The following is a 27371-nucleotide window of genomic DNA, read 5'->3' on the forward strand; positions in this document are numbered from 1 at the left end:
TCCAATTTGCTTTGTATCTTCTATGTGCGTCGTGGTGCGTCGTTTTTGTCTAAGAGTGTAGATTGGTACAATATGACTTGATCCTCCTTAACAGTACATTCATTTAGGCAGGTATATGGCGATGTAGAAATATAATCCAGACTGCTTATGTAGATTCTTATCTCCACTATGCTGTTCCTTATTAGGACTCCTTGACTCACATTTCTACACCACTCTTGAGAGAATCACATCTGCTGGCTACGTTGGCAAACAGCATCAGACAGGCATAACACGGAGGTCAGACTTCACCACCATCAAAATTTGGAAGACAGACTAACTATTCTCCGTCTGTTCGTCTCTCTTTCTCCATCTCAGTCATGAGGAACCATCTGCACAATTATATAATTCGCTTTTTCTACTCAGCGCAATCGCGAACGCATGCAAATTTCAGTTTTCAACAATTTTCAACTGTGAAAATTATTTTTTTACTAATATTTACTAACATTTTGTTACAGATTTGGTATTTAATTAGTTAATGTTAGTAAAATTATAAATAGAATTGTTTTATGCCCCGTGCAGTGCAGCGCGAGACGAATATTAAAAGAAAGCTAAGCCGGAAAGTTAAAAATACAAGAGCGCGTGCATTTAACATTTAATAAATAAATATATCTTTTTGATTTCGAGAAAGTACGAGAAAATTCTCGCGCATTTAAAAAGCTTTTATAAGCGGCATGAAAACCTCTCAATTCGTTGTTTTTAGTTAGTTTTTGTTTCAAGAGTTTGTTTTAAAAAACTGCTCTTGTTGACTCTAGCGAATTCGCGGATTAGCTTTCTTTAACTGCTTTGAATTAAGTTCTGTTGAACGTTTGAGTAGTTAAAAGATAGCTTCTGTGAGATATTGTAATAATGTACGAATATCTGAGAAAATTTAAGTATTTTGTTTTATTTATTTGTGATTATAAATCTTATTCATTTTTCATCGGACATGTGTATTCAATTCATAAAACCCGTACGCACGCAACAATATATTTTAATATAATTAATTTTACATCATTAAATAACTAGGCTTAACTATTATTTCGGGGCTATTTTGCCAAGGTTATCTTGCCGTGGCCATTTAGTTTGGGGCTATTTTGTCAGGGATTTTTAATCGTAGGCTATTTTGACGAGTCACGGATTATAACATTATTCAGATGACAGCTATTTGAGCTTTGTTTGTTGTAATAAAATTTTTTGAAATATCTAATCATCAGGTTATATCGCTGCAGGAAAGTGAAAAATGTGCAGTGCCCTAACTGGGATTCAAACTCCGGACCTTCCAAATACTCACCGAAAGTGCTTTCAGTTTACACCACAAAAGCGTGCCGAGAGGAGGGACAAAATATTTTATATAACCTTTTAAAGGGCGATATCTGCCTACGTTCGGAGTACTCTTTTTTAAAAACATAGAATTCTGATGAAATATATATTTATTTAGTCAAAATATGATATCAAATCATGAAAATAGGTAAATTTTTAGGAATATCTTCATAAATTTTTTAAATATATGCAATTTTATGCATATTTTTAGAGAATTTAACTCTTGCGTTAAATGTCGTATATTTTTTTCCACAGCATACATTTCTATTTTATTTATACTGTATACTACTAAAACACTCATCTGTGTTATGAACTAAAATGTTTATGATATTTCTAAAATTTACTAAAATATGTGTAATTACATGAAAAAACATAGTTTTTTGTAAAATATTTCTTATCGTTTTATATAGAAATACTTATAAAACAATCAAATTAATAAATATAACTTAGATTGTAGCTTAAAACCTAATAAATAATAAAGAAAACATTATAGTGAAATTTAATAGAGATACCTTTAGAACATTATGAGTAATTACATTTCTTGTATGTAAAAACACTAGAAAAATTAGTTTTCCAGAAAACGCATTTAACGATTTCACATTAACAGAAAAACTGTTCTGTTGTATTTACAAACTTAAAATTCTCCACATTTGTACATCACACCCTCCATATTTTTATACTTAAGTAATTTTGATTTCCTATTTGATTTTAATTTTTTCTGGCTATTTTCGAAATGAGCGACGAATGACGTTTCGAGTTCTTTATTCTTTCGTTATCAATTTCAAAGTAATTTTTAATCATTTCTTGTCCAATTGATATGCCTAAATGTTCAAACACAGGAAGTAATCCAAGATACCCTGAATTAAAAATTAAAACTGCTATATATGCACCCAGCAACATAGTCTTTATACCTAATCGCAATGTTGCCAGACCCAGTTCAAAAAACCGCAATGTTGCCAGTCCCAGTTCAAAACATTAAGCCAAATAATTATTGCCAGAAACAAAAAAAAGTACCCAGAATTAAAATGAAATTTTTTAGCACAATTTTTACACAACAAGTAAAAAAAAAAAAAATAACAACATTGTTTACCTTTAAGTTGAGCCTTAAATGGCACTTCCTGTATTTCTGCTTTCACTTCCAGTGCAGTTAATTGGCTATATTTTCTCTTCTAATTATCACAAACGTAAAAATAAACCATTTTCGGAATCCTACAAAACCGACCTTTCAAATTGGGCAATTAACAAAAAATCGAATTTTTTCGCCGAAATCGTTTTTTTAACGTAGGCAGATACCTTAAAGGGCGACTGGTGGGTAAGCGTACCTAGTCGCCAAATATGGTGGTGGCGAATTATTGTCAACTACCTTTTAGTTTGGGCGCCACTTGTACAGTCTCTTAGAATTTTTCGATACTAGGAAACTATAGAAATGCACATTGCTGGCGCCAGGATTCGAACTCCGCGGCTTTCGAATGAGTCCAGTCAACACCTCCTTATAGAAGTCCAGTGGGTGTTGGTCCAGTGGGCTTCCAGTTACAGCACAAAAGCATACGGAAAAGCGGAATAAAATAACTTACAAATATTTATCATGTTATTTAAACTTACAGTGGGTTTGTAAAAATTGCTTTTCTGGCATTTAATATTCACTTTTAGCTGATGAATAATCAAGAGAATATCTGAATAATGCCCTATCGGTTAATTTGTAATCCAATTCTCAAATCGTAGTGTTAGGACTGATTATGTGGCAAAGTGTTACGAAATATGCATCATCGTTTGGCAGTCCATTTTCGGATATGTATTTGTCAGATTTCCAACAATGGAAATTTCCACAAATAGCGTTCTGCCTTCTTCTTTTTCCTTCTTTTAAGCGATGGATTACATTGCGAGTTCATGGAACTCTAATTGCATTTCCGGTTGACATTCCGTACTGCGTTTTGAACGGTTATGAAAAACTCGACTTGTGAATGAGCTATTTGAAAATCTCAAAATCTACTACGAAATTTTGAAATCATTCTTCCCTTTGTTCTTCGGCAATTCAGAAACTAAATTAGTTTAACTAATTAAGATTAATACGTTGCACTAAAATAAAAAATCTCTACCCCTGAGATATAACATTTCAGTTACCCTCACTGCTTCGACAGGAAATTCTTTAAAATGATTCACGTCTCGTTTTTATATTATATAAAACACTTTTCAAATAAGATTATTTTGCAGAATATTTAAATGTTAATGGCCTCAGGATTCTTTTTATAGACGTGCACATGTTTTTTAATACCAGGAAAAATATTTTTTTTCCTTTTGAAATTAAAAAAAGAACAAAAATATCGCTAAAGGACTCGCAATCAAATCTGATATTTGTCTCCGAATTAAATAACAGCACGTTGCTTATCAGTTAAATAAACAGAGCCCTTTTACTATATATATATATAATTTTAAATTCACTTAGTGAGAAATCGAGTTATTCTACTATTTGAGCAATTGCTGCAGAGTAAGTTAATAATAATTTATTTACTAAAGAAGTATTGATTATATTATCTCCTAAGATTAATTTTAGAAGAATTATCTTAAAAGAGTGAATCCATAAACAATCTTAATTGAAACGCAGAATTTATATAAAAATAACACTCATTGAAACAGAGAAAAAATTATATATGCATAATAAAAATTATATCTATATATTATCCCTTTTGATGAGTTTTATTTTTGTATAAATTCTGCGTTTCAACTAAGATTCTTTTTTTGTGTTACTTTTAAATATTTGCATTTCAACAGTAGAGATCCGAAGATACGTAGGAATAATTTGGTGTCATTCTGAGATAAAACGAAGCATTCAATATTTTTGGGCAATTAATTAGTAAAATATATAATATATAATATAAATCTGAAAACACTCACTATTAAACTGAAAACACTCACTATTAAACTGAAAACAATACCTTCTACGTACCAAAATCAGTCATATATTTCCTTTATCTCTTATTTCTGCTTCTAGTCAGAAATTATTCTAATAAATTCTTCTGCGGTTTCAGTCGTTTCGGGAAATGGGAGTGTGTTAATTTCTATTCATGACCACCTGACATAAGATAGAGCTTATTTCTGAAAGTTCTGCGGTCCTCTTGGACGTCATTAATCCCTGTGGAGAAAAGGATAATGTTAGAATATATTAAGAGCAATACATATAATTATTTCTTATATTGTTTACTATTTCACGTGACTACCATGTAAACGGTATTCAAACAAAGAATGTGTTAAGAGCTATAAAAGCAATTCTGCTTCTTACAATATCAGCAAACGATAATATAAACGACTGCAGCTGAACAACAAGAAAGGTGATCACCCGGAATTTGCAGTAAGTTATTTATCTTTTTCAGATAAAGTTAGTTATTTTTATATTTGACTGTTAATTTAGGATACTGTTCTATTCCTAAAATTATTGCTAAGACTTTATAGATCTGCTTTATCAAATTTAATATTTAATAATTATTAATTCTTTTCTTAATGATGCCAATAATGGAATAAAACATCATTAAGATATTCTTCAAACTATGACATTAAGAATCATAATCAAAATCGTAATCTGCTTTCTAAAAATTGTTAATTTATTCTTAAAGTTATTATCTTGTTAATTTTCGAAGAACTTGAAGCTATTATTCATGTTAACAAATTAAATTACTTTAGAATTCTCAGTTTCGTCTGTAAGACAAATTACACTAACATATTATAAATATTATAAAGACACATTAAATAACCGAATTTAGTATGTTTTTACGCGTCAGAATCTTCAAACACCGAAATTTAGTAACACTTACTCTGGTTACAAATTTGGTAAGGAATTATTGCATTCTTTCATACATGTTTTCAGGATGAAGTGGCAACACGTCAGTTTAGTGAATTTGAAGATCCGTGTTTTGATTCTTAGCAAGGACATATGATTTTGCACGTTCTTATTTGAAATAGCTGCTGATCTCTTTCTATAAAATACCTCATGAAAACCTCCCTTTCTTTAGGCAAATAGTATTCGAGTGCTGTGCCATAATCAGATAACCTAGTAAACCTTGAAAAGTAATAAACATGAAAATTATGCAATGCTCTAGCCGCGATTCGAATTCCGGATCTTCCGATTATTACCAGGACGTGCTATCCTGATATACAATGAAGTTACGCAGGAAAGGAGGGAGAACTTACCTTATATACTCTCCCTGTTTAAAAGGCGACTGGGGTTGAGAGGACCCAATCGCCAAATCCTGGTGGTGATGAATTATCGTCCACCACCTTTCAGTTCCGGCCCCACTTGTAACGCCGTTAAGCTTCTACTGATGCAAAAAACAGGAAAAAATTCTCAGTGTTCTGGCTGGTATTCGAACACCAAACATTGCTAGCTGGATTTGCTATCCCGTTATACAAGGAAGGCACCAGAAAAGAGGGAGAAAATACTGATGATCATCATTTTCACAGTCAATAATATTAGTAACACGTTTAGGTTTAGTTTTAGAATTAAGTTTCGGGGAAATAAAGCCTGTATTAAGTAATCTCTTGTACTGAATGTAGAATTCTAGTTATTTCTTTAACTTATTAATCACCGCTTGCAATTGATCAATCGCCGAGTTCGGTTCGCCGGTTAAGTCACGTATTCGTAATGTTTGTAATGTGGTTTCCGTATGAGAGTATTTTTCTTGAAGATATTCGACTTCATTTTTAACACTGATAAACTGCTCAGTAAAAATACCCGTAGTGACTCCTTGAGAATTAGGATCAGTATCCCTGCAGCCTACCTGTTTGCTAGTTTAGCACAAAGGCAGAAAATCCTTGTTTACTGTAGTTACACAGTTCCAGATACTTTAAGACTATAATGATCGCGTAAGATGTTACCTCAGACATTTTTGTTTTTATGATAAGAAATTTTCTATTAGACATTATTTCTAGTTACATTCTTATTTTTCATAAAATATATCTTACGAAAACTTATTTGCGTAAGACATTACTGTTAGTAATAATTACATTAGAATAAAATTCGAATGTTTCTAACAGTAGCCAATTAACATTTTAGAGGGTTATTTCCTTTTACAATATTTTTCCTTTATACAAATAACACGTTGAGGAAGCTATTTCCATTTGTTTTCTTAATTTCCTGATGAATAGACAAGAAGTGAATTGAATTTTAGGTAATAAGTTCCATTCAATGCTTTACAGTTTCTCAGATATTCGCTAATTAATTCAGTGTTCGTTTGGTTATTTAAAAAAATTGCCACTATCCTTTTTATAGAATTCCATGAATCGCACAAAACTGATTTTCTCACTTTGTCCTTTCCAAAGCGAAAACATTCATTATACCTCTTAACTGAAGATCAACAAAGATGCCTTTCGTAATTTTAACTCCATTATCTAGGAAGACTGCCTTAAAAAACGAAAAATCATATCCTTTTTTTGTGAGTTGTGTCCGTTTCCTTTTTTCGTTTATCTTTGCAAAGATTTTAATGAAATTTAATCTGAAGCAAAGTGACATATTTTTCTTACGGAAATACTCAGAAAATAAGATTAACATCTATTATCTCGTATTTAAAGACATGCAATCAGTGATTTTCGTAAATTACACTTTTAGCAAAATGTTCATGCTTACACAGAATCTTTTCACGTGTGCATTTTAGAAACTCCTTCACGGGGACTTCTTAGACAGCTACGCTAATGTCCTTCGTCACAATCTTATAAATCCAAATGCAGTCAACATCCACAAGCAAACTGTAATGATGAACACTTACTTTCGTTATGCGAAGTTTATAAAGAACATGCACTCTTTAGCACTAAGTTACTACCAGAACATTTTGACTAAATAATAACAATATATTATGAGATGATATTTTTCGAAAGATAATAGTTTAAAATTTAACTCCTGCAGTATCTCCGAAAACCACGCTATTAAAAGGAGAATTAAATAGCGAAGCTATCACCACATACACGCACATCCGATACACATGCACGATTTTGTAAGATTACCATAAATTTATTTCTATACACTTTATAGGATTTGGTTGTAGATACATTAGAAATTTTTTGAAGCAGGAAATTGAAGAAATATGCAGTGCTCTCGCCGGGACTCGAAACTCGGACCTCTCGAATACGCGCCGAGCGTGCTGACCATAACACCACGACGGCACGTTAAGAATGCGGGAGAAATACCTTATTTGATCTTCTTCGGAAGCATGCAAATAGACCAGACCTCTAAAAGACTGCTAGTGACTTTTCACTGTGTTTTATAACTACCACAGAGACAGGGAAAGGGTGTTAAAGAACCCTTTTATTAATCTAAAAAGTTCAACAGACGGCACCAAGCCATGCTTACAGAAGCCAACACTTTTGGCTTAAAATCAAAGATAAACTAAAATTAATGAAGTGTAGTCTGACGGCTTCACAGTATAACTAGCGCGCAAGCTGGTTCAGATCGAAGTCGGCGTAAACAAGCCTAATGTCAATAATAACTCAACTTCGTATAATTCTAATCGCTAATGGATCAAAGTTAGCAACGGGGCTTTCAAGCAGGCGGAACATGCTCTAATTTCACCCTCTAAAACCTTCCTTTAAGTGCTTTCTTCTTTCTCCCTAATTTGAATATCCCGCGAGCTACAAATTTACATTCTGGCAGGGAAATGATACGAGGCTTGATAGAAAAGTAATTTGAGTTAAAATAACCTGTTAGGAAATTAAAATGAACCTTATAATTTTATAAATTGGTATTTTATCTAGACATCGTATGATTAATAATGTAAATACAAATAGAAGTGAGGGGAGCATCAGGCCTTCATCAGATGTAGTCCTTAATCACTAATCGTCCGTAAAACTTTATTTAAAGATCACCTCTTAGATATGTAATTCACAAGTACAAAATGGCACCTCCAAGAGGAACAATTTACGCTACTATATGCAATTAAATAACAGCTAAATCAAAAGGCATGAGCAGTTAGATAAGGTACTAAATCAAAGAAAATATTTTCATTAGAAGATTAAAAATTTGATTTATATTTTTGGTGCTAAAATAAAATGTATTGCTTATAAATATTTTAATTAAGAATTAGGAAATATATATTAGTTATCTTCATTTTGGTAATTAACAGGAGTGTGCTATTAAAATATCAATAAAATAATTCACTGGTTGATTAAAATAATGTAAATAATACCAACCTTTAATTGCAAGAGTTATTATAAATCAGTTTAAAAATTTTAAGAAGCGCTGATGTATATCATCAACAGCTCTAGCACTAAATTCTAAAATATTTATTTAAAATATAAATAAAAAAATTTAAAAATATATTAAGAATAATATATTAAAAGAAAATATATTAAAAAATTATATTAAAAATATATATTAAGAAGAATATCAGCAACATAAATTATCAGTCAGGTATTGTATGAAAAGTCGTGGCAAAAAAATTAACCCGTAGGATTTTAAAGATAAGTATAGTTCATTGCTTCATTATCTGAAAACACAGTCTTTGCTGGTAAAACGTAATGACAATTTTTTCTATATTTTCCATTTTCAGAACATTCTATGTATTTACTCTGGCTAGCACATTTTAAATCCAAATTAGTCAAGCCCCTTTAGATTTTCTGTCATATACGAGTATTAAACACTTTACTTTTAGTTGAAGACGATATCAGATGTGGAATCATAGGTCAATAGTAATTGGTCAGTAACCAATAGTAATTGTTCAATAGTAGAGGTGTTTCGGTAATAAACAAATTGCAATGTTGTTGCTCCGGTCTGAATGTGCTTCTTACTCGCAAAGTTACGCCTTTTGTAACACCAACTGGAGACGTTACGGAGAAAGCTTCAGAGCACGGTGTCCCGCGTCTCCTAATGGCACGGCTATTTGATGTCAGTCTTTTATTGCAACTTGCGTGGAAAACTAACGTGAGCTAAATAAACAGCAAAAAAGATTATAGGGCTATTTTGCGTGCTTATTTTCATATGGGTCGTCTCAAAATACTACATTCGTTATTTAATAAGCGGTAACAGTCAGGTTTCCCGTTTTAACTTGGCAACCTCTGCCAAGTTAAAAATAAAAGGACTACAGTAACTGAAAATTAAACAAAAATATTTTTCAGATAGTCAAACTAGAATCGAAAAAATAAGCTTATTGTTTTATAACGTATTTTTGTCTTTTGTTAAATTATAGAGAAAATGAAATTCACCTGTTTCGTCTTGGCATTGATAAACTTAATCGCAGTGATCTTCGCCGAACTTTCTTTCCATGAGGGAAAGAGAAGTTTTTCTGAACTTGGCTGCATGGGTGTCTACGATAAAGCCAAGTTCGCCAGGCTGGACAGAGTATGCGAGGAATGCTACCAGCTTTTCAGAGAATCGGATGTCCACACTATGTGCAGGTATTTATTTCAGATTTAGAATTTAAGATTTAGGATTATTCATTGATTTCATTCGTAGATTTTGAGGTATTCATAAATTTAAAAATTAAGCAAAAAAGAAACTTAGCCTGGCTTACATTATGAATAAAAGTTTACCGATTTCAAAAGCTATCAGACATAGATCCTTATTCTTCACAGAAAAAAAAAAAAAAAAAAAAAAAAAAAAAAAAAAAAAAAAAAAAACTTTCCAGAGGCAAAAAGCCCAATACTAATAACCACATTACCTTACTTTAATATCCTTCTATCAGTTACAAAACTCTTCGTATTCTCCACAATTTCAAATCATTTTCTTACTTATTAGCAAAATTTGCTGTTCGATTCTTAAAGATGCCATTTCTGATTTCAATTCTTGGGTAATTTAAAGCATACCTTGTCAATGTATTTTTATATGTATCAGCCAAATTGAAATGTGCAAATAGTTAGCGTTTAAAGAACCTGCATTCTGTGTTCGAAAAGGGGAAATAAACAAGTCTTCGATAGCTAATCATAGCTGGCCACTTAACAACAATTTTGGTTTTGGTTTTGTAAAAATTATCTTCCATTATTTTCTTTGAAATCTTTCGTATTCACAAAAATCTATGTTCTTTAGTTAGTTCCATTAATTCCAATCCACGTTTCCCGAAGCTTTCAAAATTCTCACATATTAGATTTTTCATGTTTCTTACTGCTTTTCGATAGATGGCGCTACATAAATTTCCTTCTTGCTCCTTCCATTAATTTCCATGTAAATACTGATGTTGCTTCTCCTGCACCTGCAAATATGTTTGCTTTTAAAAAAGACGATTCTTCCTCTTATTTCCTTCAAAATCAATAGAGTTTTCATTAAAAATCTTCTCCAATCTAAGTTTGCTTTTTTTTAATTAAAAATTCTACATTTCAATATTTTTCTTCCAATTAGAATGTTTATAGGTGTTAAGAACTATAGATTAGCATTGCTGTTTAAACTTCTACTCATTCTTCCTTTAAATGCTAGTGTGTTTGCCCAGATACCCTCCATAACGATGGGCGATCTGTGAAGTTAGTACGGTAGGATTATAACCGTACGAATGTCAACTGGTGAAATTTCGGTGTCCCGCCCACTTCTTCTGTCCATCCGTTTTATTTCAATGAATGGACATGTATTTCTCAGATCAATTACAGAACTAACATAATTATCATATCATCAGGTAATATAGGGGCAGTCTATATTAGAAATAGGTTTCAGTTTTCATTACTTTTGAAAAATAAAATTATTTAAAGTGCAATCATTGACGTCGTTATAATGGCATATACAATCCTAAAGAAAAAAAATGTTATAATAAAACTGCATTTAATGTATTCTCATCACCGGGGGACTTTTCTACTGATCTCTGTAAGGGAATGATCGTTACACAAGTGGTCGTTTTATCGGTAGTCAACTTACGTGGAAGGAATATTTCCATTTTTAAAGTAATTTTTCAATCATTTTACAGCAATAAAAGAAGATTATAGGCTTATTTAGCAAGCTATTCTTAAATACCTATTTAGTGTAATATAATTAGGACACAAGCTATATTCCATTGTAGAGACATTAGGCATATTTTTTTAAAGCAGCCAAAACGAAAAATTAACAGCGCCTTTGCCGGTAATCGAACCACGGACCTCTGGAATACCGACCCAGCGTGCAGAACCACTACGCCATGAAGGCCGCTTGGAAAGCGGGAGAAATACCTCATATACTCCCCTTTTTAAAGGGTGACTAGGGTTTTAGGGGACCTAGTCGCCAAATCCTAGGTGTGGAGAATCATCATTCGCAACCCTTTTAGTTCGGGCGCCACTGTAGAGACATTATACATATTTTTTGGAAGCAGCCAAGATGAAAAATTAACAACGCCTTCGCCGGGAATCTACCCACGGACCTCTGGAATACCGGCCCAGCGTGCAGAACCACTACACCACAAAGGACGCTTGGAAAGCGGGAGAAATACTTTATAGCATCAGTTCCTCGATATTTCCTAATATACTGATTGGTATTCTGTTCTTTGTGAATGCTTGTATAGATTTTCACTATGAATATGTTTTGCGAACATGCACATATACACATATTCGGTGTATTTTTACATATGCATCTTTTACGCGTTTCTTGTATCAGAATTATGACTTGTTATTTAATCCACCTTCATTAATTTCTTCCTGTGTAGGTCCAACTGTTTCAAGAACAATCTCTTCACGCAGTGTGTGGACGCTTTGTTGCTTCAAAAGGATCAGCAGCAGTTGGGAACCATGGTAGAAGAACTTTACGGTAGAAAATGAAATAGAATGGTGGCTATCATATGAAAAAGTCAGTACAAAATGGGACATGGAACCAACCAAGAATCAAACAAACAAACAAAAAAGACGGCATTACTTATGAAAGAACTGGTACAAAATCGAGAGAAATAAAGATACTTTTTCATTCATTGCAGATTTGTTCATTTTCTTATTATTCAGAAGAATGTAGCATAAACACAGGCCTATATTAAAAGATATTAGGTACGTTACTAAAACTACATTTGAACACTACAAAATAATAGGTTTAAACATTTGTTGGATGTTGAGTTGCAGAATGAGGACAAATCGTAAAATGTAAATCTGTCAATATGCAAATTATAAATTAGAATGTTGTGCAACGTCAATCTTCTATTTTTTCAATTTAACTCATCAGTTAATACTGATGATACATCATAATCAAATCTTAATAATCAGTTAATACATCATAATCAAAACGTATTTCTTCAATTTAACTCAGCCACAGGTTCGGATAACAACAAAAATCAAGTGTCGTCTTTTTGAAGTGTCGTCTGTGGTACTGCATCCAGACTGCAAAACACACCTTAGAGCTTTCTCTGTCCGGGCTTTAGGAGACGTACACTGCGAAAAAAAAGAGGAGAAACAGTTCTATATCTCCCGTTCTAATGGTCGATTGACGAAATTCAACTCACGTTTCTCATGTCTCGAAAGGGCGACTTAGGATATGTATTAGATTTATATATAGCATTGTTCTAATATAGGTATTTTGACACAAAATCGGAATTTTTCTGAAATAATATACCAATTTTTCCCATATTTCGATTTTACGATTCAAATTACAGCAAACTACCAAGTTTTGTAAAAATCGCAAGAGTAGGTTTTAAAACATTAGCTGTCAAAATTTTAACTACTCAATGTTAATTGAGTTTGGTATATATTTATTAATCTCTCTTTTTTTTTATTAAACTTCTTTGATTCTTCCTTTCACATTTAGAAATTCGGGTTCATTCTAAATAAAATTCACCTACTTCTTATGATTTATTTTTAAATTTTCTATTTTTAAATAATTTTTATAAATTTTTCGAAAAAAATTTTGAATTATAATCTACGAACGTTTTACCATCGTCTTAAAGTAGACGTATTTCTAAGCAGACCTGCAAAAAATTACAATTTTTTATTCAAAATTTCCGAAGATATACGTGAATTTACATATTTGCGCGTTTTGAAATGTGGCATATTTGTTGAAAGCGATAAAACATCAAATGTGGTTTCGACATTTTGTTAAAAATATTTGAAAGTAGGAACAATGTGACTTTTTTCCCCGCTCATGCGCAATGCAAAAAGATAGGAATGAGGTACCTTTTTTTGCGTTCAGGCGTAATGGAAGGTAAAGGATAATAAGTTGCCATATATTAAGAAGTTCGCCAAGTGAATTAGTCTTGGCGCGAACCGAAAAAAATGCGCCAGGATAAATTTTTGAATGTTTCATTAAATTTTGAACCAAATTTTACAAAATGTAGTATCTAGGCATAATTTGAGTCGTAGAATCGAAATCTGAAAAAAAATTCGGTATGTTATTTTAGAAAAAGTCCGATTTTTGTGTCAAAATACCTATGTTAGATCAATGCTATATATAAATCTAATACACATCCTAAGCCTTTCGTGACATGAAAAACGCAGTTTGAATTTCGTTAATCGGCCCAGTAGAATGGGATATATATAACTTTTTTTTTTTTTTTTCCACGAAGGCAGATTGAAAGAAAGTCGAATTCGAGGGTAATTGTCAGAAATAAGGTTTACAGCCTTCATCTGTTTAAAGAGTTGTATAGGATTATAAATATTTTTAAAGGTTTTTAAGAAACTTTAATGAATAATTTGGAAACCAAACATTAATTAATTTTGAATAGCAACAATTATTTTACTATTTCTGGCAAATAATTCAAATTTGTTTGCTGGGTTAAAAGGTTTGAGCATTATAAAATGGACAATTTCCGAATTTTTTTTTTTTTTTTCCCAGTAAGGAAATTTGATTTATCTGTTTCAAAAATAACTTGAGAAGATTATTTTAAAATTTTATAAAGGCCTGAAAAAAGACGAAAAAGTTTTCTTTTATTAGAGTATTGAAATTCATTATGCATTACTAAATCAGCAGGTTTAAAATTATTGTTTTAAAATCAAAGCCGTGTCTTTGTTTACATTATCATAATCATCAGACCTTTTCTGAGCAATGTTTCAAGTTTCTTCAGTTCGTGAATACAGATCTTTATTTTCGATCAAGCGATTACAGGGTGATTTTGCATAGATTAAATAAAATAATGCAAATTTTGTTACAGAATGTGGGGCATTACTGTATTCATCAGAAACCCAAGGTAACAATTTTGTCCACGCAATATTATCAGCATAGCATAAGAATTTAGTTTACATTTGAATCTAGTTATAATGACTTGATTAACACTTTATACCGTACCAGTAGCTTTGTGATTTGTTAGTAATAGTTAATAATTGTGTAACATGATTGTTTCTCAAAAAATTGCTTAAATTTTGAAGACTTCTAAGTAGTATTTCTATCACTTAAAATTTTCTTTGGGACCTGAATATGAAAATTTTGCCTTAAAGAGTTACGCAAGTATCAGTAGTTACGCTTTTAGAAGCAACAGTCCGTATATAACAGATAGCATGATCTCTACATATTGTTGCGTGCGTACGGGTTCGTTATGAAATGAGTGCACAAGTCCAATGAAAAATGAACAAAATTTATTATTATCACAACAAAAATGCTTAAATTTTCTCAAATTATCATGCAGTATTACAATATCTCACAGTAGTTATCTTTTAACTACTCAAATGTCCAATAGAACTTAATTCAAAACAGCTAAAGAACGCTAATCCGCGAATTCGCTACAATCAACAAGAGCAGTTTTCTAAACAACAACAAACTAAGCAACTACTACAAACTGAGATGTTTTCCTCCTTTTATAACATTTTAAAATCACGCGCTAGAATTTTCCAGTACTTTCTCGAAATCAAAAAGAGATATTTATTTATTTAATGCACGCGCTCTTGTAATTTCAATTTTCCGGCTTAGCTTTCTTTTAATATTCGTCACGCGCTGCACTGCGCGAGAAATAAAACCATTTAATTTATAATTGAACTAACATTAGCTTTTTAAATACCAAATTCGTAACAATATAATAAAAGAAAGAGTCTGTCTGTGTGTCAGTGTGTCTTTCGTTCGCGCTGCGCGTAAGCTAATTGACCCACAGCTACGAAATTTGGTACATAGGTAGGTGCATCTAGACAAGAGCCAGTGCACCTCGAAGCGATGTTTTCGAAATTCGAATTCAAATTTTTTTTTATTTTATGTTTTGTGACGAAATCGCGTCATTTGAGACATAATGGGCATTAGGAAAGCGAGATTTTACTCTACAAACTCCATTTTCACATCGTCAAGAAACGTAAGTACTTAGCTATTTTACGAACTTAAAATAAATTTCGTGTTTCAATAAATCGATTCAATACGAATTTAATTAATTAACAAAGTGAGCTTAACTCCTTTTCAACAGGATTTTTTCTAAAAAAGTTTATTTTTAAAAATGTACAGTTTATTTTTCTTTGATTTTTGGACACGTTAAACTTTCATCCTTGCGCCTGATTTTACAAAAGGAATTTTGGAAAAATGATAATATTTTGTATTTTTTTAAAAATTTTACATGAAGCTTCCGAGTACACTTCTCACATCTCACATCTTTAAAAATGTGATTTTGGCAACAATTTTCCTATCTTATTGTTGCTGATAGATTTTTGATGAAATCGCATCATTTTGAATAGTTTCATTCTTTTAGAAATATGGGTTTGGCAACAATTTTTCATCGTATTTCTTATGTCACTGTTTTTAAGAGATTGGCATATTTCATTGTCATTTATATATATGTATAATACATTTTTATTGATTTTTTTTTAGTAAAGTTGTTCTTCAGAGTAAAATTCTGCGCGAAATTTTATGTTTTTTGAGTTGCTTTCATGTTATTTTTTGCTTATTTCACTGTTTGTAAGATATTGAAAAGTTTTGCATGATTTTTTTTCTTCAACGGAAAGTTGGTTAATTTTTTTATAAAAATAATTAATATTTGTATTAAAGGATATAGCTTATTTCATTGTAATTTTTTATTCTTGAAAATATATAAGATAAAATATCATTAATTATACTTTGCTTTTCAGGATTTTTTTTTTTTTTTTTTTTTTTTTTTGTTTTTTGTATTCTTTTATGTTATTTATTGCTCCTTTCACTGTCTTTAAGATATTGAAAAGTTTTGAGTGATTTTTTTAGGAAACAAAGTTCTTAACCTCCTTTATACCCTTTGATTTCTTAAGATTTTTCAAAGGGAAGTTGGTTAATTTATTTCTTAGGATAATTAATATTTGTATTAAGGGATATTGCTTATTTCATTGTAATTTTGTTATACGTAATATTTTTTTTTATGAAGTTGTTCTGCAGAGTAAAATTCTAAGCAGTTTTTAAATTTAACGTTTGGTGTTCCCTTCAGCCATTTTTCCGGTACATTTAAAAGCCAGACGAAGGCTGGCAGCGATGCTGCTAGTCTATAATAATATGAATATATTTTTTGGGGAATTATAATAATTTGAACCACCAATAGTATCAATAGATAACAGTTTAAAACGTCATTAACAGCTGGTAAACACGTATTATACTCCGTCGTACTTTAGGCCCTTGGATAGCTTCGCTGGTAATTAGTGTTAAGGGGCCAACTCTGTTAGAATCTTGATAGCTTCGGTTATATCTTTTTAGTTAGATTAGTTAAGTTCTTGTTTTCCTGAGTTCAAGTTTAAGTGGAGGCTTTATTTTAACTCCAAGAAAGGAGTCATCTATCAAACTTTATTTCGAATAATAAATTGTATTTAACACTTTTCACGTTTTGTTCTCTGCCTCACGAGCTCAAGCGATTATTTGCTTATCAGTTCTTAAGGTTCCTCAGTTTTAACTGTGGCTTCAAGGTACACAGGTTGGAATCTTACACATTAATTAAATCTAAAAATTATAAACTTCAGAATTAAAATAATGTTCTAATTTAAAAAAAAACATTTATATGTGTTTTATGTGATATATTTTTTTTTAAAAAAAAAGCTTGTTTCTTTAGCTCCTTCCCTTTTTTTTTTTTTTTTTTTTGCGTGTCGTTAAAACAGAAGAAGAAAGAAATCTAGAAGCAAGAAAAATTCCTAATACTAAATAATACTGATGCATCTCTTTTGTTAGCACAAAAGGGTGTTAGTCCAGATCGGTTATTAGTCTTGAAACGGCATTTTGCGTCGGTTCACTATAAACGGTTGTATCACTTTTCAAATTGTTGCCACCAAATATCACGCTGTATTATATTTAAAGAAACTAAATAATGAAGAACATGCATGAATGTACATGTACAGATACATGTTCCTCGCACTGTAAAAAAACAACGATACCTAGAGCCATCAAATTTTGAATAATGTAGTCATCCACCTGAATATGGGCACCTGAAAGATAGAATCTTGATTTTCGAATTTGTTTTATTACTTATTTCCTATTTCTCAAACGTTAACGAATTTTTGATTAAGAAACTCAAAGATTTTAAAGCAAGCAGTGGCAACACACTGTGCGGAGTAAAATATTTTTATCTCCAGAACGCGAAACTGCCTATCGAACATTATAAAGATATACTGTTTTTAAATATTTTTTATCCCAAACGGGCGTTAGCCCAAATGCTCTGGAAACGTGTATGTATTTGTAAATGAAGAAAACGTCCCTTTGGGCGTGATATAAAATCTGAAAACTTTTCTTTTCCTAATTGACACTCCTAAATAAGCCTCTTGGTAGTGTACACAGATTTCATGGTTTGGCAAAATAAAAAGTATTGCTTCTTGAAATAAATATTTATTGCACGCTTCGTCCATAAATGCTCCACTGAAATAAACGCACAGTTGCATCTTGAATAATAAAACCTTTTGCTTATTAAATAAGCACACAAAGAATTTTTTCTTTATTAAATAACCTCATAAATCTCCAGATGCAATAACTTAGGATTTTAATTTTATATTCTATATCTTGGAATTCTTTGGGGATCAGTTCTTAAACACTAGACTTATCGTGATAGTTATCTTAAAATTATTTCAAGCGTTAAACTGAAATCTTCGTGCGATGAACAGAAAGCGATTTTTCTTTATCTTACACTTTTCATATTTTCACATACTTTAAATATTTTTAAAATTTTGTTAAACTTTAATGGTAAACAAAAGCTATCTGAAATTTTAAGAATGCTGTTTAACTTTTTTATTTCAAATAAAATTTCCTAGAAACTTCTTGTGGATTGCTATCACGAAATCGGATAATCAGATTCGAAAACCTTTAAGGACTGGATTTAAAAAAAATGTATGATTTATGGCATAATATTCTCGTGCTCGTTTCAGAAATTTCCCACAATATATTGTGTAATTGCTTCAATAATTTTTGTATATTCTCTTGCAATGCAAAAAATACTTCTGTGTGAGTTCGTTATTATTACTGAAAAAAATTTTTAAGTTAACTTCACACACACAAAAAAATTAAAAGCTTTGAGATTTTATATTACGTCTAAAGAGGCGTTTTTTACATTTTGCGTGTTACCTTTATTTATTAAATATCATGTTCTTCACATTTAACCCACAAAACCATTTAACAGTAATATCACAAAATATTTAAAACAGAATATCTTTCTAATAGATAAATGCCCTGGAGATAAAGAGTTTTATTTTAGTCCAAAGGGGCTTTGTCCCTGAAGGATTTTCGTTTTGCGATTTTGCGTTGAATCACTATAAATGTCCGTTTCACTTTTCAAACTGTTGCCACAAAATGTTAGAGTCCTGCATTATACTTGAAGAAATTAAATAATGATAAATCTGCATAAATGTATGTATATTTCTCGCATTGTGATAAAACAACGGTACTTTGAGCCATCGAATTTTGAATGACGTAAACCTCCTACGAATATGGGCATGTGGAAGACCAAATTTGAAATTTGGAATTTGTTTTAATATCGATTTCATATTTTGTAAAACTTTAACGAATTTTTGAGTAACAAACTCAACGATTTGAAAACGAGCAATGGCAAGAATCTACGAGGGCAAAAAAACTTTTTTTATCTCCAGAACGCGGAACTGTGTATCGGAAATTCTAAAGATAGGCTCATTTTAAAATTATTTTGCGACATTGCTATTGAACTGAAATATATGGTTTAAGAGAGAAGAATATGGCATTTAATAAATAAAGATAACACACAAAACGTTAAAAAAACGCTTCTTTGGACGTAATTTAAAATCTGAAACCTTTCAGATTTCTTTTTTTTAAGGAATATTTTTTTCCCGTATAGTGTTTCCATTTTTTGCTTTGAAATCGTTTAGCTCGTTAATCAAAAATTTATTTAATAAAGTTTCACAAAATATGAAATAGATAATAAAACAAATTCAAAATTTGGGCTTCCAGATCCCATATTCTGGTGAAGGATTGAGTTATTCAAAAATTAATGGCTTTAGGTAAATTCGCTTTTTTTACAGTGTGAAAAACATAATTAAATGTATGCAGATTCTTCATTATTTAATTTAAATATAATACAGGGCGATAATATTTGGTGGCAACAATTTAAAAAGTGATACGCCGTTTATAGTGAACTGACGCAAAATGCCGTTTCGAGGCTAATAGCCCTTCTGTACTACCGCTTCTTTGGGCTAATTTACATGGTTTATTACCATAGGCACACCGAAATATTTAATCACTGGCATTGGCTTTTGGGGTAATTAAAAATACATATACGCAAATGTGTAGTAACAACTCTGTGAATGCGCGTTCTCAGTATCATCAAAAAACTTCGAGCGAATCAGAATCGTAATTGACATATATCTCCTTGAAAGAAGGTAACAGTTGTTCGCTTTAAAATTGAATAGCATTGGTTTGTGAGTGATAGTTCAAGGCTGGATTTTCAATCAAATTTCCTCCTGTCATCTACTAATTTTTAGTTTATATATATATATATATATATATATATATATATTGGATTATAAAAACGTTTAATAGATTCCTTTTGTGAGATAACAAGTTATTCCCATATTCAGAAATATGAAACATGTATATCAGCTGTTATTACCGGTACATAACAGACAGATTATTACCTTTTGTTGAACATTTCAATACCATTTTCTGCTCACGAACTAGCAAGCACACATTGAAATCTGTGCTATCAAAATAAGACGTCAGAAAAATATTCTTCCAGATACCAACTGGAAACATTTGCTTTTCGAAAGTACTGCCATCTTACCCTTCTCTCAAAAGCAGCAGTTATCAGAAAACAAGCGCCTTGCCAGGAAGAGATAGAAGGTAACTATTCCACTTCTTTATCAACATTTCCAACTAACGATTGTTCTTAAAGACGTCTTTTAAATGTTTAACACTTGAAATAAAAATTAAAAAGTAATGTTTTGCTTCTGAAGAATGGCCCACGAAATCTGTAGAGTTTCATTTAAAATCTATGCCAAACTACGTTTTTTTTTTTTTTTTTTTTTTTTTTTTCTTTTTTTTTAACCTAATTTTGTTAATTTAATAGTTCATTTCTCGACACTCCAAAAAACAAAGCTACAACATAAATTGCACTTCCTTAGAATATTAGATTATCAGTTGAATATGTAATGCATACTATATTACATGCATTTTAAATAAAAGAATATAAATTTCACGGAAAGTTAAGGGGACTCATACACCTTAAACCCCTCATGATCTTCGAATACGTGACTGTTGCAAGAATTAAGATATTTTATTTATTTTAAAAGCAATTACTTCCAACTTTTTACAGCTGACTACATAATATGACTTCTTTGGAAACTAGTAACCATAAAGTTTGTGTTGCCACAAATATTTTTGTAATTTAATCCTCTTTGTGATAAAATATTTCGCCATGTTTCCACCTTGCGCGCATGATATTTTAAAAATGGCTAATGGTACGTACTTGAAATTTGATGGAATTCTTTATATGGGCACTATTTTCTAACTGAACCAACAATCTGATGAATATTTTAATACTGAAAAATTTTATGGACGAAAACATTAAAAAAAGTTTTAATAAAATACATTTTATAAACTCAACTCAACATAAAAAAAAAAATTTAACATGAAATTTTTAGAATTTTAGGTTCACAGTAGTTTCCAAATGTTATAAAAGCTATATATTAAATATGGAATTAAATTATGAAACAGAATGTTTTAAACTGTGCGCGCAAGTTGGAAATATGACGAAAAATGTTGTCACAAAGCGGATTAAATTATAAAAATATTTGTGGCAACACGTACTTTCTGATTACTATTTCAGAAAGCAGCTATATTATGTAGTCAGCTGTAAAATGTTGGTAGTAATTGCTTTTAAAATAAATAAGTTATCCCAATTCTTGCAACAGTCACCTATTCGAACATCTTATGGGTTTTAAGGTGTACGAGTCCCCTTAAGGCAAAATCATTAATGCAAAATCGTTGCTAGGAGACGTGCAGACTATTCTTTTGTACCATGAAACGTAATATATGTATTTTTTAATAATGTATACGTTTAGAAATGTATTTCTTCAATTATGATAAAGGTGCAAATGTTCATAAAAGTTATCATTTAGATTCATTATAAGCTGTGTCAATTAAATATATTATAAAGTATATTATTTAGGTATATATCTAAATATAGAAGAAATAAAGTAGTAAGAAGAATGTTTCTTGCTTTTAAATCGAGCATTTTGTTAAGCAGACGAAAACTATTCGAAACATAGAACATTAAATATCTTTAAATTGAACTGCTCCATTGAATGGCAACTCCACCAAAAGTGATTTTTTTGCCCACCGTATGAGGATGAATATTCTGGTAACGTAACGTAATGTAACAGCCCTAAAAACTGGTAAAACTAAATTTAAAAATTTCCAATGAGAGTATTAATTTTAAAAGTCATAGAAGGAGGAAAACGTGAAAAAATTAGTTGAACTGAGCCTTGCATCTCTCAGAAAAAAAGCAAAGAATTGTTACTCGCGTTGTTAATATAAATTTTTTGTTAATATCGCTGTGATAACATCATGACATCACCTTCGAAAGAGAAAATAATAATAGGATAAATTGTTGAAAAGTCTTACTGCATTGGATTTCTAACTCAGTTTCCTTATTATTAACCTCTAATACGTGTACCTAAATAAAAATTTCTGCATTTCCCCGAGCGTTTGGTTGTCTGTTTGAATTTTTTTTCCTTTGTTTTCTCTGCGATGTTTTCGTCCGAGATGTTTTCACTTGCAGTCATTTCGCATCCAGAATTTGTGGAAATTTTAACTGGTGATTTCATAACGTTTAAAATCGTAAATGCTTAGTTTATTAGGATAGCGAAAAAATATCCTTTACTGAAATTAAGTTTCTGTTATTTTCTCTTTACTTTCCCATGTGTTCTAAACAGACTATTTGATGCAGTGTAACATCTAGTTCTTGAAAAATCAAAATGCCGTGATTTCAAGAGATCGTGTATTGCATCAGGAAAATGAAATGTATTTTTGAGGAAGATATTTATTCCAAGATATTTAGATGTTATTCTAAAACACGACTTTTATTGCTAAGAAATTTATCATATTAACACGTAGTGAAGGGAAAAAGAAAAAAGGAATAATCAAAAATAAATCTGAAAAGAGTTCAGATTTTAACAATTGCCCAGAAGGATTCTTGATTAAAATTTAATATGTTTAATACAAAGTTTAATAATCTATTACCCTAACAGTTTTCCACAAGAGCATTAAAAATATCTCCCTGATAATTTTTCGCTTCTGTTTACGTCATTCAATAGTTGGCTTAAATAATAGTTGTTACCGTTTTTAATCATTTATTAATTTTTAATAGTCTATTTAAGTGATATAGTTCCGGAAAACGTGGGTGGAATATTCTTCCTTCTTGAAGAAAAGGGCTTCCTTTTGTCAAAAAGCGTCAAACGTTTCGAGAAAATTAACTGCAACGTTAAGTTTGAATTTTATCTTATGCTAAAATTCAAATATGTTTGTTTTTTAACGTAAAATACAGCGCGGTACTGAGTGATCGAAACGTATCTTAATTTCACTTCGAATTATTATCTTAATTGGTCAAAGTTTTACATATACCAGTTTTGCCATTTTTATATATCATGTATATATATTATATCATTTATATTATTCTGAGGTTGCGGCTATGCAATGTCATTAATATTTTAGACTTGTTTACTTAGTATATAAGTCAAAGAACACAAAGAGCATCTGCATTGAATGGCTGGGCCTTGATTCCAATCCTTCTGTGTTTTAATCGAAATCACCTCAGGGAACAAAAATTGAGGATCTTGACTTCTCTTTCTTCACCAGGACCTTTCTAGAGGACTAGTGTTTTAAAGGACTTTCATAATCTGTCTTTTCGAGACAGCAGGTCATATGACTTCTCATATAGTTACAAGCATCTCATACTCGAAGACTACAGTTACAAGCATAGAGACTACAGTTACAAGCATCTCATACTCGAAGTACGAAACTGAAATCAAAACTTGAGAATCAATCCACTTAACTAATAATTTTACAATCTTCCTTGCATATGAACAGCTTCTCAGAATTTCTGAGAATATATGATAACTTTGCAGACATGTGCTTTCAGACTTTAAAACTTTTAAATGCATGTTCACATAGCAATTTGCGAGAGCAAGAAGGAATGAGAAATATTTTTATCTCTGTATTTTATACTTTTGGATTAACTAATAAATTGTTACTGAGCAAACAAGAAGGAAACTTAAGGATTCAAAAGTTCAAACTGCTTGAAAAATTAATGCTAGATATAGCAGTTAACGTAACTTTAAAATCAATTTTAACACTTAAAAAGATTAATTAAAGGTCATTATTTAATAAATCTATTTTATAAAATTGAATTAGTAGTAAAAACATGCATTTAAATCTTTAAAGTCTGAAAATACGTTTGTAAGTGCTTTATTTTCAACCGAGATATGACTTTCTATGACGATGTTCTATAACTGCGAAGAACCACTTTATTCTCTTCGGCAATACTTTTTACCGTGATGTTTTCGATCTGCGAATATTTTGCTCTTGCTTTCTTTTACTCACGATGTTTTTCATTTGCATTATTTTCTTCGCGATGTTTTCCTGAGCGATATTTTACAGGTTACCGTATAAAATAACATTAAGTGTAAAAGAAACTGGACGGAACCAAAACTCATTCGTTATATCCAGAAGTTCTTTATAAACTGGGTTCGCTCTAGTATAATTTGACTGCATTAGTAAACTGAAAGAGAAAGAATATGTGATGATCTTTTAGAAGGTACTTACGTATTAACCCAACCTTAATGATGCAATCTGGCGAATTTTTATGGATGAAAAGTTAAAAGTTGCTTATCGGGTGCAAGACGGGGATTGCCAAACTACTGATATTTATCGTAAGTCAGGAAACGTTATCATCATATCAAAAGAAAAAACACTCTCGCAATTTCAAATAGAAATTTAAACACTAAATAAGGATTAGTAAATTTTATGAAATATTAAAAAATAAAAAAATAATTTTACGAAATTCTTCTGTAATTCTTTCGCGCTGTTCTTTTCTCTGTTTACACCTTGATCTGTTTTTGCTCAAAAATGCATCAGAGAACTGCGCAAAACTTGGCATCGCTCACGATCTAAGCATTGCCTACCAGCTATCTACAAACTCAACTCATCACTATTCCCTTTAACGATTTTATGGTGAAAAATATATATATATTGTCGCAGAAATGTTGCTTCTATCTCTTCCACTGCTGACAAACTTCAAAAGCACATTTTTTTTTTAATTGAGTTTAAAGCAAAAAATATCATGATCTTCCCATGATAAAAGTTGGAATAGGACAAAAATGGCGACTTTGCTTGACTGAGGGATTGTTATGAACAAGATTGCCCGAAGAATGGTTATATGCTTAGTTGCCACGCAGTTAGGCACATTTTGAAAATTTGGCTACTTCTACTAAGGCAGCTGCCATAATACAAGCCCTAACGATCTTTAGAATAAAACTTTTCATTTCAATAATTCTTCATAAATTTCTAAAAATCATCTTTCAACTTTACAGGTAAAAACAAAAATAATAGCTTATTTCTTCAATACAACTAACTTGAAGACCAATGTCCAGGGATAAGATTTGCTCTTCTAGTGCAAGTTATAACTAAACATATTCGTAGTCCGGCTCGGTAAGAGTTGAGGTAAAAAACAAGAAAGCATGTTGCTAATTTATTTAGCCTTTCTGCTATCCCAGTAGCCCTTACCTGTTCTAAAAGTAATATTTCCGCAATAATACATAAGTCGCTAAATTATTCAGAATTACTATACATGTATTTTAAATATTAATGAATTTGATCTTTCAAATGGCTTGTCGTTGCACAATTTCTAGTTTAAACAGGAATGTTATTTAAAAAATAAACTATTATTTCTTACGAAGCAAGCCACATTTAAGACCTAAGCGACACATGCGGCTTGCGAACCGCATTTTGGACGTATCTGATATACACCGAAGTGACAAAAGTCATGGGATACCTCTTAATATTTTGTCGGTCCTCCGTTTGCCCGGCAAAGTGCAGCAACTCGACGTGGCATGGACTCAACAAGTCGTTGGAAGTCCCCTGCAGGAATATTGAGCCATGCTGCCTCTGTAGACGTCCATAATTGTGAAAGTGTTGACCGTGCATGGTTTTGGGCACGAACTGACCTCTCGATGATGTCCCATAAATGTTCGATGGGATTCATGTCGGGCGATCTAGGTGGCCAGATCATTCGCTGGAATTGTCCAGAATGTTCTTCTAACCAATCGCGAACAATTGTGGCCCGGTGACATGGCGCATTGTCATCCATAAAACTCCCATCGTTGTTTCAGTACGTGAAGTCCATGAATGGCTGTAAGTGATCTCCAAGTAGCTGAAGGTATCCATTTCCAGTCAATGATCGGTTCAGTTGCACCAGATTACTGAGTCCATGCCATGTAAAAACAGCCTGGACCATTATGGAACCACCACCAGCTTGAACAGTGCCTTGTTGTCAACTTGGGCCCATGGCTTCGTGGTGTCTGCGCCACATTCGAACCCTATTATCAGCTCTTACTAACTGAAATCGTGACTCATCTGACCAAGCCACGTTTTACCATTCGTTTAGGGACCAACCGATATGCTCACGAGCTCACGAGTCGCTGCAGGCTATATCGCGCTGTCAGTAAAGGCACTCGAGTCGGTCTTCTACTGGCATAGCCCAAGGAAGACAAATTTCGCCGCACTGTCCTATCGGACACGTCCCTCGTACGTCCCATATTGGTTTCTGCGGTTATTTGACGCAGTGTTGCTTGTCTGTGAACATTGACAACTCTACGCAGACGTCGCTGGTTTCGGTCGTTAAGTCCAGGTGGTCGGCCACTGCGCTGTCCATGGTGGGATGTTATGCCTGAAATTAGATACTCTCGGCACACTCTTGACACCGTGGATCTCGGAATGTTGAATTCCCTAACGATATCCGAAATGGAATGAGCCATGCGTCTAGTTCCAACTACCATTCTGCGTTCAATTCTGTTAATTCTCGTCGTGCGGCCATAATCACGTCAAAGCCTCTTCACATGAATAACTTGAACACAAATGAAAGCCCTGCCAAAGCACTTCGCATTTATACATTTTCTACGCGATACTACTGCCATCTGTATTTTTGCATATTGCTATTCCATGACTTTTGTGCCTTCAGTGTATATACTACCGTTAAACGCTCATAATTCAGTTATTTCGTATGAAAGAAGTAGTCAAATCAGTTAAGTCTGTAATAGACTAACAATTTTACTTTATCTAATTGAATTAATAATTTCACTCTTTACCTAATTAGCTAGTTATGAAATGACTATATTATATTCTTAATAAAAACACACCATAATTCTTTTTCAACACCAACATGTAATAGTATTTTCATTTAAAATTTATGAAATACCCTCATTTTATTTTACATATATTAGAACAAGGGCCGCACTTGAAATTACATTCCATATTATTATTTTTGAAACAGGCGTACTTCTTATTATCACACCCGAACACTTTTTTAATCCTTGTCCAGTGTCACAACTTTGATATATATTATTAAATATTCATTCTGGATTAAGTTATTACCATGATTTGCATGATAGAAGGGTTTTTCATAAAATTTCCAGGGGTACTGATTTTCATTCTTTTTCCCCTACTTTCCACAATATGTAAAACGTCGTAAGTTTGCGCTTAAAAAGAGTTCTTTTCAAGAGAACAAAGGTCAATAGTTCATAGATGAAATATCAGAGAACTCCGT

The 27371-nt window shown here is 31.7% G+C and overlaps 2 protein-coding genes across 3 annotated transcripts in view; both read left to right on the forward strand.

Moving 5' to 3' along the window:
- Window positions 1–4465: 4465 nt before the first annotated feature.
- LOC118182264 (crustacean hyperglycemic hormone-like) lies at window positions 4466–12166 on the forward strand. The gene is made up of 3 exons (XM_035351583.2): window positions 4466–4684; window positions 9504–9711; window positions 11910–12166. The coding sequence occupies exons 2-3, from the start codon at window positions 9509–9511 to the stop codon at window positions 12019–12021; spliced, it is 315 nt and encodes a 104-aa protein (XP_035207474.1). The 5' UTR covers window positions 4466–4684; window positions 9504–9508; the 3' UTR covers window positions 12022–12166.
- Window positions 12167–20152: 7986 nt separating this feature from the next.
- The window catches only part of LOC118182278 (crustacean hyperglycemic hormone-like), a 42201-nt gene continuing 34982 nt past the window's right edge, over window positions 20153–27371 (forward strand). Inside the window, exon 1 of one of the 2 annotated variants that reach the window (XM_085822736.1) lies at window positions 20153–20392. The gene's annotated coding sequence lies outside the window, so the exon portion shown is untranslated. The remainder of the gene's footprint in view (window positions 20393–27371) is intronic. The other variant, XM_085822735.1, reaches the window with a different exon arrangement.

The sequence above is a fragment of the Stegodyphus dumicola genome, chromosome 8 (genome assembly GCF_044657685.1).
Source record: "Stegodyphus dumicola isolate Sdum_Otavi_A_Nest chromosome 8, ASM4465768v1".
Lineage (NCBI taxonomy): Eukaryota > Metazoa > Arthropoda > Arachnida > Araneae > Eresidae > Stegodyphus > Stegodyphus dumicola.